This window comes from Buteo buteo, chromosome 8, assembly GCF_964188355.1.
Source record: "Buteo buteo chromosome 8, bButBut1.hap1.1, whole genome shotgun sequence".
Lineage (NCBI taxonomy): Eukaryota > Metazoa > Chordata > Aves > Accipitriformes > Accipitridae > Buteo > Buteo buteo.
Window position 1 is genome coordinate 13762721 of NC_134178.1, and position 18876 is coordinate 13781596.

Sequence of the window (18876 nt, forward strand, 5' to 3'; positions counted from 1 at the left end):
TTTCAGGCTGGAATAGCGGGCTGCCCCAGGAACTGGTGCTGGGACCAGCTTTACTCAGTGTCCTTCTAAGCCTCTTGGAGGGCATGCACAATGAAATATCCAAGTTCTATAAATATGGCAAGTCATTTCAGGTAGTAGTCAAATACCATCCTAAAGGTGAGGACTTTCAGAAGGATGTCATAAAACTGACTGGGTAAAAAAGTGCCAGATAATTTTCAGTGCAAACGTATGTTAGGTAGGACATCTGAGAGAACAATGGTCTTATTTATGCTTATATGACATTGAGCCCATTAGTAGATTCAGCTGAAGACAGAAATCTTGAGGTAGTCATTGACAGTTCTTGAAACGTCAGTGGTGTGTGCAGTGGCAGCTACAAAAACCAATAAGGTGTTGGCCACCATCAGAAAGGATATCAAGGACAAAACAGTACTGCTCACTGCTTTCTAGCACTGTGGTGTGCTGATGACTTGATGCATTTTGGGTCTCAGCATCTAAAGGAAGACGTAATGACTTTGGGAAAGGTGCAAAGAAGGGCAACTAAAATGATTAAGAATAGGTACCAGATGCTTTGTGGGTTAAGACTAAAAAAAAAAGTGACTCTTCAGATGGAAGAGAAGGGTGAAAGGGTGTGTTCATAATTCACAAAATCATAAAGGTGATAGGCAAGATGAATAGAGAATTATTATTCACCAGACTCTGTGATGATAGAACTAGAGGTGTATGTTGAAATCTGTAGGGGGGGTTGTTTAAAAGAGTTTGGGTTTGATTTATTTTTTATTTTTTTTAACATTGGGGGTAGTGAACTGTGGAAGTACGTTTACACAGGAGGCTGTGGAAACAGTATTAGCAGGTTCAAAAAGGTATTAGACAAAAATAAACAGATACTAAAGGAAATAGCTTGGGATGTATTCACAAACATGCCTGGGGGAATACAATGATCATGAATGCTGGAAGTACGAGTAGAGTGGACTTGTACCAGGATCATATGGTCTCTGTAAATAGCATCTCCCAATAATAGTTTCAAAGACACAAATTACTGGTCTAGCTGGAGGAGTAGGGCGTTCAGCTGATCCAGTTGGGCATTTCTTATCTTTGAAATACCAAAATTCTTTGGTATTTTTTGTGTTGTTAAAAACATGTAAAAATCTGCCCAAATGTGATAGGATTTGGAGAGATCTGAAAATTATACTTATAACTAATAGTTAAGTATTAGAGTGAATAGACAGATACCCTATCAATATCAACTGTGTTTGCCTTCGCTTCCTCTTGGTCCTTACCTAACTTTAGTTTCTTCATTTTATACTTACCCTTTTCTTTGTCTTAATGTGGTATGCCTTATAAAATGAAATGTTAATATACCAAATACCTTACTTATTGTTCTTCCTTTCTCTGAGACATTCCACGGACTTGGACAACTACTGTTGTGGTTAGCAAAAAAATCCTCTCTCCTGCGTGTTTTTTCTTGTATCTTCCCCTTGATGTTGTTATCTCATTTCTCCAAGTGTATGGCTTATTTTTCTTGCAACTTCTTGATACAGGCTTTGTAAAATTGATTTTTATATTGGGTAAGTTGCATACAGCCAAAGTCAGGAGCACAATTTTAATTTGAAATTCATTATGAAGAGTGTTTCCTTTTTGCACTGTGACAGCTGATTGCTAGCTAATGCTTTTGTTTATATGCATGTTTATACAGTATATTTTATTAATACCTAAAAATAGCTGTGATTTAAATATGCTTGGAGGGAATACTTCTGAGCCAAGATAACTTTAAATTCTTAACTGTTTTTTTTTCAACTGGGTGAATCAGATGGGACAACGGTGAAATTGAAAAGCTTAGCCCGTGGGACATGGAACCAGTTCCTGATAATGGTAGGTGGAAACTCCCTTAATAAAACAGTTTTGATGTGCTTCTCCTTCTTTCCAGTTCCTTTGTTTCATGCAGGTAGTGGACCTTAGGTGATTCGTATCTTTCTTCTGACTCTTGCCACTAAGTCATCCGAGTACAGTATCCATTGTGCATGTCTACTTAACAGGTGGAACCGATATGGTAATAGTTACCCTTTAAATTACAGAGGATGTCAGCAGGGTGTCTCTGTGCATTTAGGCAAGGAAGTTCTTAAAGACAGTCTTGCTTCAGATTTGATGAAACACCTTGAATATACCTGTATTTTTTCCCTTTGCATCTTCCAGAGCAATTTTGAAGGAAATACTTTAAATGTGTACCTCTGGCTTATGCAATAAAACCTGCTACCTCCAAATGTCAAGTTTCAAAAACATCTCAAGTTTCAAAAAACTATTTTGTTGTAATACGTTATAGTAGAAGGGGATAGGGGAAGAATAAGTATAAAATAATTTCCAGTCAGCAAATCCTTACTGCATATGGTTTAAAACCAGCAATTTATAAAGTTTGCTGGTCAAATCCAAATTAGCTGTAAATGAAACAGTTGGATTCCTAGTTTGTCTTATTCAGTTCAGTTTTCCAGTGCATGTCAGTACCAGCTGGGTGGAGGGAGGAATGTTTGTGAAATAGTGAGAATGGTTACTGAACAAGCTGTTAAAAAGATACTGATTTTCTTAATAACCTTTGCTAGGAGTTAGCTTGTTTCCCAGACACCAGAAAGGCTTACGCTAGATCTTTTTCTTAATACTAGTATATTGTATACACATGGGTGTTCTCAGTAGCCACCTGACTGTCTAATCTTCAAAGCGTTAGCTGGCTGCTTCAGTCATCTTGTGATGACAAATTCTGCAAAACAGTCTGAAATCAAAATGTGAATTGAAATCTTCGTACGTTTTAGTTTCTAGAAAACAAGTAATCAGCAGGATTTTGGTTTTATATACACAGATTTAGTTGAAACATTCCATTTTCTCATCACCAACATCTGTCGTCTCCTAACATACGGAAGTTTTTCTTATTCATTGTGAACTGGTTAATGCTTCCCATATATGTCACTAAGAGACAGTCATGTTATTGTTAAAGGCTCACAAGCCTTACATGTGAACTTAAGTCAGGATTTATTTTGTTAACAGGACAAACTGTATCAATTTCTTCTGAATGCTGTATACTATGGTTTAAGTTGCTGTTTATATCAGTGTATTAGTTACCACTTCCTCCTATGGATTGATATAGAGTAGTGTTCTCAACCACTTAAGTTTGATAGTATAAAGGAACTAGAATTCTTGGAATTGCTACACTGGCAATGTAATGACAGACACATCTTATAGAAGCTAATTTAAATCTGGATAGTGTTACACGTGTAAGTCGTCATTTGCTCGTTATATCAGAGTTGTTACTTTGCCATGTCAAGAGCTAAAGGTTTGATTGATCTGTGGAGCTATGACTTTACCATAGGAAAACTGGGAAAGGACATACAAAAAAAAAAGCTATAAGCTAGTGTGTCTTTTGTGTTCAAGGTCAAAGAATTGAGAAGAACATCCTCTGAACAGGTCAAGGATAAGTACCACAGCAGCCACTAGGCGAGAGGAAGAACAAAAATTGTCTAAACACAGTCTGGAACTCCTTATTTTCTATGTTTCTTTCTACACTTCTACTTTCTACAGAGTGCCAGGCAGAAAATGGCACTCTGTAGGGAAGTAAAGCTCTTATAGAAAGGTTTTGTGCATTTATAGAAAACATTATTATGTTAACAATACAGTATAAAACAGGGGTTAAACCCCTTCTCCTTTGCTTTCTTTTCCTTTCCTCAGTTGAATGACAGATCAAATTGAAATTATACCTCGCATTTGCCACTCTTCTCTCAAAATATTTCTTCTTCATTCAGTTTGCTAAGATAGATGTATGGGAGAAGAACAGCACTGAAGTTGGACTAACTAGCAGGTCACAACTTTAATTTGTTACCTTTTGTATCCTGCAAGCATAAGTTTTGTGTCATGATTATCAAGATACAGTATCAGATGTCAAACTCTTTTCTTGTCAGGGACAATGCAGCCAAGACCAGGAAAAGCTGGTGCATATGGACCTGAACATTCAGTTTTGAACAGCCTGCTTACTAAACCACTATTGGTGTGGACTGGCTGTTGTATCTATTAACTGTCTATACCTGTACTGTAAGCACTGCAACCCTCCTTCTGGGGGTTCAGCTTTCTGTGACCCATTTACTCCTGAAGGTTAGACCATGTGGTCATACTATATATAAAAACATGCTAGGAGTTACGACAAGTCTTCTATGTCATATGTGCCAGGGTGCTGCAAAGAACAAAAAGCAAAGATCTTTACATGCTTGTTGAGAAGGACAGTTTTGTTTGTTTTAGTCTGTCATTCTGCTTTAGTTGTTACTCCTGCAGGAGAAAATCTCTCTTGAGTGCTTATGCGGTGGAGTACCAGATACCATGTTGAGTTCTTCTTGACACAACCCTATATAAGTGTAGAAGCACTACCTGCAGCTTTCTCTTAGTGTTGTCTTCAGGAAGTTTGGTTGCAGAATTTGTTTCAGGTCAAAGATGAGTTAGAAGGAGCATCTAGTGAGTTGCCTCTGCCCATTCAGCTTTTCCTAGCACCTTTTTGTATTTTATCCATTTTTTTCTTGAAGAACTGCTTCATCTTTAATACTATTTCAGTGGATAAAAAATACCATTAGGGCTCCATCAATGCAATAATGAACAGGGAACTAGAAATTACTTTGGGTTATTACGACTAACCCTGTTCAGCTGAAAGAAAAAATAGTTCTTTTTGTAAACCTAGAAGATCCCCCACTAAAGCTTGGTTTTTTTCCTCTATAGTAGTTGTAGCTGAAATGTATTTTAGAATTTGTATGCAACATATTCATGGATTACAGGCATTTTAACACTGCGAAGGACCCTATCCTCTTTCCTGCTTTCATTTTTAATGGACAGATTGTCAGATGCTAATTAAGCCTACATGCTTCATACTGTTGAATTTTTCTGCTAAAAAAAAAAAGTAATTTCTCTGCTAATTTTAGTTGTCCTAATCAGTACAAAGAAGCGATCTTGCCTACCCACGGTGCCTGATCAGGAACCTTCACATGCTTGTTCCTTTTCAAGTGCTCAAATAAGGAACTTAGCTTTTAAAAAACAACATAAGTGCAGAAACTGCAGATGTACTAAAAACAATCTGTGGACTTGAGGGGGAAAGATATCCAGGGATAATACATTATCTACTCAGTCATTCTGCATTGGCCAGATTGCATTAGTCTTTGGAAGCCTGACTCTTTCTACAGAACCATACATCACAGCTTTATATTTCTACTAGTTCTTATTGCTTTGAAACAATTAATCTGCCATGTTAAAAATAACTATTTTTTTAAAAATGGCCAAAAGATCACAGTTACTAATACCAGGAAGGATGTCACAAAGTATATTGCCTATCTTGCTCATGTTTAAAGGTTTGGGACACAAATTGACTCATTAAAATGATCCTGTGAAGTTTAGGGCATGCATTTAAAATAAAAGCATATAAACAACTCTTCTGAGTTTAAGTCCTCTTCTACGTCTAGTGCTTAGATGACGAGAGGAAAGAGTCTTCTGGAAATTCAGAACTGCAGAAAAGGCGATTAAAGGATATCTTTGCTGTTGTATGCATTTTGTGTACTACTTTTCCCAATAGTCTTAGCATCAAATTCCACTTTAAGGCAAGAATTTTTTTGTCAGTTATGAGCATATGAGTATTTAATAAGCATGAGTACTTAACAATCCATCTTCTTTTGTGTTCTCACTTCTTACGCTTTCCTATTTGCTATCACTCTTCAGTTGATCAGCCTGAAGAATTAGGAGCTAGTGTTTCTGTGACTTTTGAAGAGGTGGAGAAGCTCCTATACAAACCCCAAGAAGGGGAGTGGGGAATGAGATCTCGTGATGAAGCATGTGAACGGATTATCAGTGGTATTGATCAGCTTCTGACTCTTGGTGAGCATGTAACCTAAGCTTCAGGTAGTTTTCTCCTAACATTACATTTATAAACAGCTCCCTGGAATATCCATGGCATCATTTAAAAATTCCCTGTGATAAAGTACTGTAAATGTTCATACATTTTTATGTGCAGTTCTTTCTGTTTGTCTGTACTGAGACTTTTGTATTTTTATACATCATGGGTTTTATCAAGGATAATTATATTTAGCTATTGAACACCTGCCTCAATTGTCATAGGCATACAAGCGTTGAAATAGTTTGTTTAATCTTGCTGTTTCTTAACAGACATTTCAGCAGCTTTTGCTGGTCCAGTTGACCTGTGTACATATCCCAAGTACTGTACTGTGATTGCTTATCCAACAGACCTGAACACTATTCGGACAAGACTGGCTAACCGATTTTACAGGTTAGTACTAGCAGTAGAAACAAGGGAGAACATGGCCTTGACTTTGTACATTGTGAGAAGTTCTAAACTTTTTTTTAGTAAGAAGAGCAATTATTCTTTTTACAAGCATTCTGAAAACCAATAATCCAGTACCTGAATCAGCATTACTAGTGTTTTGTAGCAGGGCTCTGACGCTTGATAACTGCAACGTTATATTCATTTTCATTAAGTTTCTTAGTTCTTAAGGAAATTGATTTCAACCTATATTGGTACTGTGTTCAGAGTTACAATAAACACTGACATTCTTTCTTTGAGAAATCTGCTATTTGAAATCAGTGAATATTAAAAAAAATTGAAGTTACTTCAGTGCTGAAGACTTAATTCAGATTTTGAAGTGCTGTACTTCAGTTACTTTGAACTTGAAGAGGGTTGAGCTCTTAAGTGCTTATTACTTTCAGAAATGGGCTTAAACACAGCAGTGAAATGTTAAATATTACCACCAGCATTTTAAATTATAAAAACTTATGGCAGAGAAAGAGGGAAGAAATTAAAGTGTAGTGATGATACAGTTCTGATTTGCTGGATGTGTTGGGTATCCATAGCTCTAAAAGAAATTTAAGGGTCATCTTCTTCTGGACTTGCATTCAGCGTGTCTGTAAATAAAGTGAAGAGATGTTAATAGTTGTTTTCCTTCTACTTAAGACTGAGATAATGTCTTGGGAAATAGTTTGAAATTCTGTAGGTGACTGTCATGGTTTAACCCCAGCCAGCAACTAAGCAGCATGCAGCTGCTCACTCACTCACCCCCCACCCAGTGGGATGGGGGAGAGAATTGGGGGGCAGGGGGAGTAAAACTAGTAGGTTGAGTTAAGAACAGTTTAATAGAACAGAAAGGAAAAAGAAATAATGATAATAATAACAATAATAAAATGACAATAATAATAATAATAATAGAATTGGAATACACAAGTGATGGCACAATGCAATTGCTCACCACTCTCTGACCAACACCCAGTTAGTTCCCAAGCAGCGATCGCCCCCCCCAGGCCAACTCCCCCCAGTTTATATAATGGGCATGACGTCACATGGTATGGAATACTCCTTTGGCCAGTTTGGGTCAGCTGTCCTGGCTGTGTCCCTTCCCAGCTTCTTGTGCCCCTCCAGCCTTCTTGCTGGCAGGACATGAGAAGCTGAAAAATCCTTGACTTAGTCTAAACACTACTTAGCAACAACTGAAAATGCCAGTGTGTCATCAACATTCTTCTCAAACTGAATCCAAAACACAGCACTATACCAGCTACTAGAAAGAAAGTTAACTCTATCCCTGCTGAAACCAGGCCAGTGACGAGCTGCAAACTTGGGGTATATCTGCTTCACAATTATAAGGAATTGGAAAAATGCATGATAAAAATGAAATTATGTAGTTGTGCTAACTCGTTTCTATCAAGTCACAATTTTAATTTGTAGCAGTTTCTACAAATCTGTCGTCTTACAGAGGGCACTGCTTTGACTGGTCAGCTGGCCTCAAAGCAAAGTATTTGAGGGAAGACAGAAAAGAACATCAGAGCTGAGATGTCTTTAAAAATGTAATTAGATGGAAAGCTTCTTGTCACTCTCTTTTTTAATTCCTTATGCCTTGTGTTTATTAGTTAAGAATTAGTAAGATACTCCACAACTCGTGTTCCATTTGACAGGGCTTTGTGACAAGCAACTTCTGATGTTTCCAGAATAAATGTTATAATTTACAGTGGCGGTTAAATAGTACTTTTTTCCCCCTCCTTTTGAATAAGGTCAATTGTCAACTTTTTTTAAAAAATGCATGCATTTTTAAAGAATCCAGGGAATCCACAATCCTCAGTATTACTTTGGTGATATTTTATAATTTAGTGATAACAAATACTAGTACATACTTGGCTAGATGTATTAACTGAATTTTAAGAGTGAAACTAAAGTGTGCTGGAATTTCACAGACTTTCTAAAGATGGATTATCAATAATGAGTTGGAAAATGAGTGAGCAAAGTGTGCATTGTTGGTTTTGCTTCCTTGAGTGTGTGTCTGTCTGTGTGTGTATACATATACATACACGCATACTTTAGTTTTCTATGTGAATGAAAAGTTTGAGACTGAGACTAAGGAGACTTAAAAAAAAGGATATCTATCTTAATCTAATGTGGACAGAAAATTACTAAGATGTAATTCTTGCAGTTTTTAAGCTTTCAGCTTGGTATTAAAGATGCAATTTTTTTTAATTTTAAGGAGAATCTCTGCATTGGTTTGGGAAGTAAGATATATTGAAAGCAATGCTAGGACCTTCAATGAACCTGGGAGTGCTATTGCTAGAGCTGCAAAAAAGATCACTACCCAGCTCTTAAAGTTTATCAAGTAAGTGGTGTTTAATCTAAATAGTGCTTGAATACTCGTGCTCTTCAATGGTGGGAGAGTATAAGCATCTTAAAATCCCTTTGTTGTGAATCCTGCTTCTTTTGATTTCTTAGTATGTTTCAATACATTGCGGGACAGTTGTATAATTCTTTTTGAGTACTATCTTAACCGGAGAAGTAGTTAAATCTTCAGTGTAGAGACATTTTAACTTTTTCCCTTAGTAGCATTCACTGGTATTTATAGTTTCAAAATGCCACTTGACATGAAAGTAGCTCAACCTATAAAGTAAGTTCTGTGTTCTGTCTAGCACGTCTAGAAGTTCCTGTTGCAGCATACTGGACTTAGTTCAGTTGAGAGGTTTATTTTTGAAAGAAGTTAGTGTAGGCAGTCTTCCTGCAGGTAGATCAGGCATGAAGACCCCTTTCAAATCCCTAATGCTAATTTCACCCTCCTCCCCTCACTTCTGAAATGCACAGTATGGCAGTTTTTCAGACATAATGTTACTTTGTTAATATTATAATAGTCTTGTGGGTTTTATATTTAATTTAATTCTTAGTTACTGTCTTCCAGTTTGTGTGTAGCTTTTGGTTGTGGTTGGGTTTAATCTAGGAAATTATAGCTATGTTTTTGCTATTCCAGTAACAGAGATCTAATTGCATTACAGTGATCAGGACTGTACAAACATTTTTGAACTATGTAGCACAACAGATGATGAACAAGATTGTCTTGATGCTGATCTGGTAAGCTTTTTTTGTGGGTAATTCCAATAATGCGTGGTGGTAAGAAAATACCACCATCCTTCAAATACTTTTGGTAAAATTGCTCAATTATTTTTATAGAGATGTTTGTATATATTTATACGTTTACATAGCTAATATGAACATGGAATATATTATGAATGGGGGAATGATGTGAGGAGACGCTTTATAAAAATAATTCTGAGTTGTCAATATTTGTTAAGAAGTATAACAAATACACATTTTATACTATGACTGTGTGCCATCAACTAGAACAATTCTTCCGTGTTTTATGCATGGCACTATTTCTGAAGCATGTTAATAATAAGTATTTCAAGAGTACACAAATAGCTCTCTTTCATAATTATATGCATCTGGTTATTTCTAAGGTCAAAATTGTCATTCATATAGTCATAAATGCTAAAAGCTGACAAGTTGTATAACTATTGCAGTGATGCTTTGGCTCTCAGTTTCTCTGTATACCACAATATGAATCATGCATCAGATATGCATGCCTCACTGAGAATTTAATAAAGTGTGTTTATCTTATATCTGATAGAGGTAAATATGGACTGTTGTTATGCAGTGAATGCTATCTGCAGTGCTGTGTGTTTATTAATAGTGTACCTAAAACTGCCCAAACTGATGTGTCTTTCACATTTTGATTTCTAATTTGGCATTTATTAACAAGACTTCATAAAGTTGCAAAGCAGCTGCTCTCCCTTGCAGGTTAATATATAGGGAAGAAATTAGTCATTTTACTTCTTTATCTTGCTACTTCAGCATCACCTTAGTACTGCCACATTGTAAGGTTTTTCTTTTTACCCAAAGTAACTTGATCACGTCTTTTCCTAAACTCAGGACAAGCAAAAATCAAAAAGTTTTATGACATTTATTATCAGTGAATTGAATTACTGATAATCTTTAGTCATTTACGTTCAAAGCTGATGGGTATCTTCTCATTGCAATTTCTGGTGGTGGTTTTTCCTTTGTATTAAGGACAAGAGTTGGAGTTGGGAATCTTCAGTGGTGGTATCTACGATCTTGCCTTCCAGGTCTCTCAAGCGCTGTGTTAAATTTTTTTATATGCTCGTCTTCTGTCTTATTTAGAGAAATTAGAATAAAAATCTATTTTTACCACAGTATCAAATCTAATGACACTTTGAGCACCCATTACCTATTTTTTCATACATAATTTTTAAGATGGTTTTTTTTTTATTTTGTGCAGGCTGATGAAAAATGTCTTCCAAGAACATCATATAGAAGAAGAAAAGTGAGTTGGCTAATCTTTACCATATATACCCAAATCAGGTCTGGCAGGAAAATTGGTTAACAGACTGCATTGAAATTCTGTGGGAGTGGCACTTGGTTTTATAACAATCATAGAACAGAATTTTTCTAATGGTATTAAGGAATTAAAAGCTTTGCTTAAATAGGACTTTGCTCTTTTAATGCTTCTGCACTCGTTCTGTATAGTTATCTAGGAAAATCTTGCATGCAACTTTGATACCAGCGCTGTTCAGTGTAACAGTTTTCAGTTATCTGTATGATGCTGAAGTAAAAGCATTATTCAGCTGAGATGCTTGGAAAAAAGTATTTTGAGTCATGGGTATTATTCAAATCTTTTGAGAATAATTTGGTATCAGGAGGTATATTTTTGTGTGCCTTGGTTATTTAGTTTTAAAAAGACCCTTGAAAGCTAGTAAAAGAAAATTGTATAATTTGTCAGTTTATTAATAAAGATTATGAAAAAACCTGCTAGCAGTATAGTGCCCTTTTTGTTATAAAACAATATGTTTGGAAGTGCATTTTTCTACTACAAAAATAATTCCAGACAGATTATCAGGTTTACGTTTTTGCTATATTTCAGTAATGCTTTTTTCTAATTTTTTCCAAGGGACGGGGCTTAAAAAAAGGAAAAAGTGTGAAAAGTGGCTATGATGAAAACTGTTGGAAGAAGCAGTGTATGGAAGTGGTGAATTTAATTTTCCAGTGTGAAGATTCTGAACCTTTCAGGCAGCCGGTTGATTTGGATCAGTATCCTGTAAGTTGTTCTTTATTAACCTTATAAGATATAATTTTTTTTAAAATTTTTTTTTCTCTTAGCATTTGGTACCCTATTAAGATCTACACATTGCTCTTGGAGCTATTTATTCTCTTTATGGCTTTGGTCCCAAACCATTGAAAGAAATTTGCATTTCTCTGTGCTTAGAATGATGAGCTGCGTGCTCTACTGCATCAAGATAACATCCATCAAAATATTGACATGGAACACAAAACAACAGTAGAGCAGTGGTGGTGTCTACAGATATCCTCATACCTTAAATATGGTTTGAAACCACTCAGCAATCTTTTTTTGCTTGCTTTCTTACTGGCCCTTATAGGGAAATAATTTTAGATAAATCTGTATGCTCTTATTTAAAACAAGTTTCTTGAGGGACAATCTACAAAACCTGTTTACTGAGCCTCAGCTATGAACCTGATTTGTTCCTTCTCTTTCTCTTAGCTGTTCATAGTATTCTTGCTAACTCTTTGGTCTCTTTTTGTCTAAAAACCCAACAAATTTTCAAGGAAAAAAACTTCTTAAAAGAGCGTGCAGCTGTTTTCCTATGGGCTTCACATCTTGAGTTTGTGTCTCGCTTCAGGTTTTAAAAATATCTTGAGGTTCTCTAAAACTTATTAACAGGAGAGAAAGAGGTGTTTTGATTTTTTTTTTTTTTTTTTTTTTAAACAGATCAGTTTGTTTCTTATAGTAAAATGCATCAGGGAAAGGATTACATGACAATTTACAGCAGTCTCATTTCTCATTTTGATTAACAATAAAAACATTGACTTGCCTGTTACTGGGTAGTTTTTATTGAGGAAACTCAGGAGAATTGAAACTGGAAATCTGCATGTGCAAGCATGTGACATTGTATCAATTCATGATCCTTCAGAAATTCTGAAGACGACCTTGAAAATGAGCAAGAGTTTGTATGGGATAATTTAGTGGAGACTTTAAATCAGGAGTCTGAGCAAAAGCATTGCTGTCTGCTGTGGTAGGGGCTTCTGTTTTCAGCTGGCGGTTAGGGTAACCTGTGGTCACCTTAGCTACCCTTAAATTAAGAAATAAAACTTAAAAGTGTTGTTTTTCCTTTACACCTTCTTAAATCTTCTTTTCATATGTTTTATCTAGGATTACAGACATATTATAGACACTCCAATGGACTTTGGTACAGTGAAAGAAACTCTGGAAGCTGGAAATTATGACACTCCAATGGAACTGTGCAAAGATATAAGACTAATATTTAGTAATGCAAAATCTTATACTCCAAACAAAAAGTCAAAGGTAGCTGTTAACATTGGGGGGTTTATGCTTGTCTTAATGAAATGAGGTATTATTTTGGAATTGGTTTGTTTATCAATACTTTTGATAAAGCTTCTGGTTAGATAGTGGGGAAAAGTATGACAATAATATTTAATGTGTTCATTTCTTGTTTATCTAGTGTTACATAGGATTGTGTGCCATGCTTTTTCTATTTCTTTTCTGTACAGTTTTTAATTTTAGAAATGTTACTCTTGGATGAAAGGTTCTGTTCTTAATATATAAGCCACTTCCTTCCAGATTTATAGTATGACCTTGAGATTGTCAGCACTATTTGAAGAGAAAATAAGAAGAATTGTTTCAGATTTCAAAAACGGTCAGAAACAGAATGAAAAACTACGAAGAAACCAGAGATATACTAGGAGATTTCATAATCAAAGCTCAGTGCAGCATCCTACCAAAATGCTCAGGTAACCAAATTATGAAGATGTAGAGATATATCACAGCTGACTAATATTCATATTGACTGTCATATTTAGTCTGTGAAGAAGAGAACAATTAGTTTATTAAATGGTTGACTAACTCCAGTGAGACTTTTTGTAATTACTTCTCTTGCAGTAGGAAAGATATGAAGATATGCAAAAAAAAAAGCAGGTTTTTGTAATATTAAACTGGCTGTGAAGCAGCGAAGGGGCTGAAGAGTGGAAAAGGTTGGGGTTTTGGTTTTGTGGCCTTTTAAATATTTCAGAAACAAAGATTTATTTGCTGTATATATTACATAGATTACAAAGTTGCATATGTTACATGTTTTATCAGGTACAGAAGAAAGCTAGTCCTATGGAATTTAGTAATTTTCACTTACTGTAGCATTCCATTGGTAGCTAGATAAGCCTTCTCTCTTCTGAAGGAAAACAAGCTTTTGACACCACTGCTGGTTGATATGATTAACTCATGTAGTCTTAATTTGCATATGGGATGAAGTAAGACAAAATACAAAAGCTAAACATGGTGAATTGTTGAAACTGAGCTTATACCTTTCTGCTACTGTCCAGCCTTCCTTCTCTGGCAGTGAAAGGATAGGAATAAGAGTTTTAAGAAAAAAAAATAATCTAAGAATATACTTTTTTGCCACATTTGGCTTTCTTCTCTTAAAATTTCAGTGGATTACTTCTACATTTTCAAATTCTATTATGCATATGTGTTGGATTATGCTACAGGCACACCTGGCAATAAGCTTTAAGCTTTACTGGGAGTATTCCTTTGATTCTGATTTCTTCCCGGAGAAATAAAGAAACACGCATCAGGTTAGGCAGAAATTTTCCTTTGAAACAACACTTCCGCTCTTATTTGAAGAATTGTATGCAACTTGTTTACAAATCAGTGGTGCTCAGCAGGACTGAGGTTTGGGACTATTTGGGAGAGTGTTTGGATAGCCAAAAGAGCATATACATCTTGTGTACCTAGATGAATATTTGAAAACCTGTGACTCTAAGGAAGCAACTGACAAAATGTAGTTCTAAATGTGAAAATAAGTCACTTATCAGGACTGCATGTATAGTACGGAAGAATTGAATCAGTGAGTTTCTCTACAAGCATGCATTTTTAGACAGTAAGCTTTCTCTGAAGATACACCTTCTTTGTGTCTTTATTCCACAATAAACAGTTCCAATGGTAGTACGCATAGCACTTAGTTTGAGGCTTATGTGCAGTTAACAAGAGACTGGGAATTCAACAGAAATTGAGGCTGCTGTTGCAATTTCCTGGTAAACAATAAGAGGACATTGCTGTCTAGAAGGCATTTAGTATTAACTTCTTTGTTTCTCAGAGCAGAGAAGGAATGTCTCCTCTTGTTTCACTTCACTAGGAGTATGGACTGTTATTTTAATGAAAGTACTTACTACTTATCCTTGTCAAAGTTAAAGTTGTCCCACACCATGTTAGCTCACAAATCTAACTACCCTTCCGTAAATCTGAAATTGTGTGGCATACAGTTAGTTAAGCTTTCAGAGAGAAGTATTGTTAAAATACATAATTGCCATAATTTCTCATAGCTTTACAACTTCTGTTGCTTTTACTTCTTTCCCCTTTCATTAGAAATTTGAAGCAGAAACCATTGAAGTCTCAGGCAAAAATTGAATCTGAGCAGGAAGATTCTTTTACTCAACCTACCTCAAGCAGAGCCACCTGTATTGCAAGCCATAAAATGAATGCTAGCAATTACAACCGTAGTTCCTCTGGTGAATCCTCTGATTCTGCATGCCTGGCATCCTTTGAAAGGAACGGAAAAGCTAGATCCACAACACTAACAAATTGTTCTGCATTATCATCAGGTCAGAAATGGAATCTGTGTCAGATGAGGATTTTCATCTTGGTCTTATCTATGAATTGTGCACTAATGTTTCCTTTCCTTTATAATTTCCATAATTTGCAGTTGCATTCTAAATTGTTAAATGAGGTTTGCATCTTTAATGTGAAATTTTTTGAGACCTAGATTTCCGTGCAGTTTGGGTTTTGTGTAATACAGAATTTTGTGTATTTCAATGAATTTTGGACACTTACTACATTATTGAATGTTATAAAAAAAAATCTGTGTACTAAACATAGACATTTCTGCTTTAAAATCTTATAGAATGAAGTAAGTTTACTTAACTTTTGTTAATTAAAAAGCTTGCACCTAAGCAAAAATCTGTCAATAGGATAGTTTGCTTCTTACAGGGAGAGCTGTCTTAGTTGTATATCCATTTTGCAGTCAAGTGGATGGTATTTTTTTTGTAGGTTTTATATGGGGATTCACAACAAAGCTGATTTGAGTAAGATTGATGATAAGAAAAAGTTGACCTGCTAACTACATGGTTACTTGATGCTCTTAAGTCTTACCAAATAGAATAATAGAATTTCTTGATTTTAAGCAGCTGTTCTAGGAAAGTGGTAGTAGTGAATGGATGTGTCTTATTTGAGAGGAAAATGTAGTGTATTTGAGAAATGGTGCTATATGAAATACAGGTTATACACCCATATATGTTACAGAAAAGTTGTCATCCAAAATTAGCAAATGGCAGAAGTTCCCCAAGACATAAAAACCTTCCTGTCTTTTCCTTCTTCCCCTACACCTCACTTTGACAAAAATTCAGCTTGTTTCAAAGAATAAGAATGCAAGTCCTGGTAAAAGAGATCTGTCAGAATATGTTTTGTGTTGGTTTTTAACATCCTTTTCTCTTAATTCTGTTATTTGGAAACAGCTGTGTTATTTTACTTGAAACTTAAATACAGGTTAAAGAAGCTTTCTATCACTGAACACTGTGTAAATATGGAGTGGTATATTTTGTAGAGCTATGAATTTCATACATGTAAGACATAAAGGCATGATAGCATATTGTAAGAGAATGTCATGAGGGAGTTTTGAATATATCCTGGATCAGCAAAATGTAGCTCTTAACTGGAAGCTAACTATCTTTAGAATTCTGATTGACAATTATTTTTTTTAACAGAAAGTGAAATAGAGGGTTCTTTGGTTTCTTCATCTACTTCCTCTTCATCTTCATCCTCTACAAGTAGCTCAGAAGACAGCAAAGAAAGCTCTGTGACTCTTGTGTCACCTCTACTACACAATGGTGTCTGTAGACGCAAGAACAGCAATTGTAGGATAACTAGAAATCAAGCTGCTCAGAGAAAACAAATAGGTAAGATTTGAGTAGTTTTCTTGTGAACGGCAAATAACACAAGTGTGTGTATATATATATCTAAATAAAAGTAATTAGTATTTTTTTAAGTTGTTGTATATGTAAGATACTAACTTTTGATTGGTGATAGTTCTGAAGCTCTCAGAATACTACACTCAACTTTTAAGAAGATATTTTTGTTCAATACTTAGAGGAGGAGGGCAGAACCCAAGAGCCTAGTGAGAGGGACTGTCTTGCAACATTTTATATGTTAATGAAGGTAAAAGCAATAATTCATAAAGAAGTTCTAATTTTCACAAAACTAGAATGAATCCGAAATTTATGGCATAGCTAAATAATTTTTCTTGGTAGACGACAAAAGCACGTAACTATTACTAGGGAATGTATTTCACTTGTCATGTCTGTGGGTAGAACCTGTTCCAGAATGACAAGACTTAAGAAAATGCTATTTTTACATTTAAGATATTAATCTCTCCTTTCCTTTACAGGAACACTTATTCAGGAGAATGGGAATACAAGAAAAACTGTCAGGAAAAAGTTATATGGAAGTGACTCTGAAAATACTTCAGTGGTGATGTTGGAGTCGCTGAGTAATAGTACTGGTAGGCATAGAAAAACTCCACGCAGAAGTGCTGCTGTGGCTGCTAATAAGTTAAGGCTAATGAGTGATGTGGAGGAAGAGGTTTCAAGCTCAGAAAGTGTTGGCATTGGATGCAAGAATAGAAAACTGCCTCACCGAAATGCCTCAGCTGCAGCCAGGCGAATGTTACTGGAGGGGTCTGAGGATGATGTAGGCTTAAAGTCTGAAAGTGAAAAAGAAATAGAAGAGCAGCTTACCAAGAGGAAAATTCTTTCTCAATCTGGTTCATCTGCTGCACGAAGAAAATTTGTTAGTGAATCTGAAAATGGAACTTCAGATTCTGAGACAGACATGCAAATGAAGCAGAAAAACTGGCAAAGCAATGGTCATAAAGAGTTACGTGGGACAGTCCATTCTGTATCTCCCAAAATGAGAAGTCCCACCCTAGACTTTTCAGAGGAGGACTCTAAAAGCCATAATTCAGAGGATGGGAGCAGTCAAAAAGTTTCTGACCAGTCAACACCTGCACATAGTAAACCTGCAGTGAGCAACTCTGAGGATGAAGTGGATTCTGAATCTGATAGATGGAATGGCAGAAAAGCAACTGGTCTGCAGCTTGCTGCTCCTTTAAAAAAAGCTAAAGTCTTGAGTGATTTAGAGGACACAGCAGAATCTGAAACAGAAGACAAAGAGGATGGGAGAAGTTTTATCTCTGAGAGCTTGGTGCCAACTAAAATTGCAGGGAGTTCAAAATCTGGACCTGGTGCCAGCTTCAACCACTCTTCTGATACAGAACCTGAGACAGATTCCAATAACAGTAATTATTGTGAAACTTCAAAAACAAAAAAGAGGAAGAGAAAAGGAAAAACAAAAATCGTTAGAAAAGGTAAAAGTTTTAATGCATCTAACTTTTGATACTGACTAGATGAAGGTGACAACAAGATTAATGACTGGATAATGACTGGGAGGATTTGGACCCTACAAAGTCTAATAGTGTTCCTTGTTGTTCTAAAATAACTATAGATGAGGGAAGGAGAACTGTAAGGTATGATGATGATGACGACAGTGTCTAGAAGTCTAGATAGATTTGGAACTGGGAGGTTACCAAACACAGCACTGAGAGAAAACTATTAAAGTTTGGTGTAGTTCTACAGTATTTAGAATTCAGATTGAATGCTGCCCATGCTTGTGCAATTCAGGCAGTACGTTTCTCTATGAAAAACTTGTTATTAAATCATGATTGTTCTTTCCATATTTAACTTGCACTTGCTTATCTATGCAGCAGAGTAACTAATGCTAAAATACCTGTTCTGAAGTAATATTGCTGTGTGTGCATTTCATGACAGTTAAATTTTAGAAATGCTGGCTTACAGGTTTTTGGCACAAAACTAAGCAATATTCTAAAGGGTGTTGTGAGCGAATTCTATGGTATGCAGCTCAAGGTAGCAGAAAATCTCAAAAGGAGCAATACATTCTCTTTCTTTGGCCTGCTCCTTGTTTTAAGAATTTCAGTAATGAAAACCCTCTGGTTTCTAGTCCTGTTACCTTGAGTTTGTGGGTAAAGTAATAGTACTTAGTTCAGATTATCTTAATTTTCTGTTGCAATTTTCTGTACCAAAGCAGACAACCATTATTTTCAGTTGAAGTAACCTGATTTTTATTTATAGTCTTTTAAAATGAATTTGATCGAAAGGTGTTTTAATTATTCTTACTTCCATGGTGTACACTGGAACCTGTAACTTGATTTGACTTTTGGATTTTATTCTGTCAGGGATGCGTAGCATCCTTAAGACAGAGAGGCACTCTGATGCTACATTGGTAGTGTACTGATGCATGGTCTGGCTTTTCCCAGATTTAACATACAGGGGTTTGGGTGGTTTTGGGGGGGAGGTTCCTTGCTTGGTTTAGTTTCATAGATTCA

At 35.8% G+C, this 18876-nt stretch overlaps 1 protein-coding gene across 3 annotated transcripts in view; it reads left to right on the forward strand.

The window, feature by feature from the left end:
• Window positions 1-18876, forward strand: part of BRWD1 (bromodomain and WD repeat domain containing 1) — a 66665-nt gene that overhangs the window by 37594 nt on the left and 10195 nt on the right. For all 3 annotated transcript variants that reach the window (XM_075033683.1, XM_075033684.1, XM_075033685.1), the window contains 12 exons: window positions 1808-1869; window positions 5728-5883; window positions 6172-6292; window positions 8529-8654; window positions 9319-9394; window positions 10620-10664; window positions 11289-11435; window positions 12567-12719; window positions 12996-13165; window positions 14790-15025; window positions 16184-16375; window positions 16864-17841. In XM_075033683.1, coding sequence (XP_074889784.1) covers window positions 1808-1869; window positions 5728-5883; window positions 6172-6292; window positions 8529-8654; window positions 9319-9394; window positions 10620-10664; window positions 11289-11435; window positions 12567-12719; window positions 12996-13165; window positions 14790-15025; window positions 16184-16375; window positions 16864-17841 — 2462 coding nt within the window. The remainder of the gene's footprint in view (window positions 1-1807; window positions 1870-5727; window positions 5884-6171; window positions 6293-8528; window positions 8655-9318; window positions 9395-10619; window positions 10665-11288; window positions 11436-12566; window positions 12720-12995; window positions 13166-14789; window positions 15026-16183; window positions 16376-16863; window positions 17842-18876) is intronic.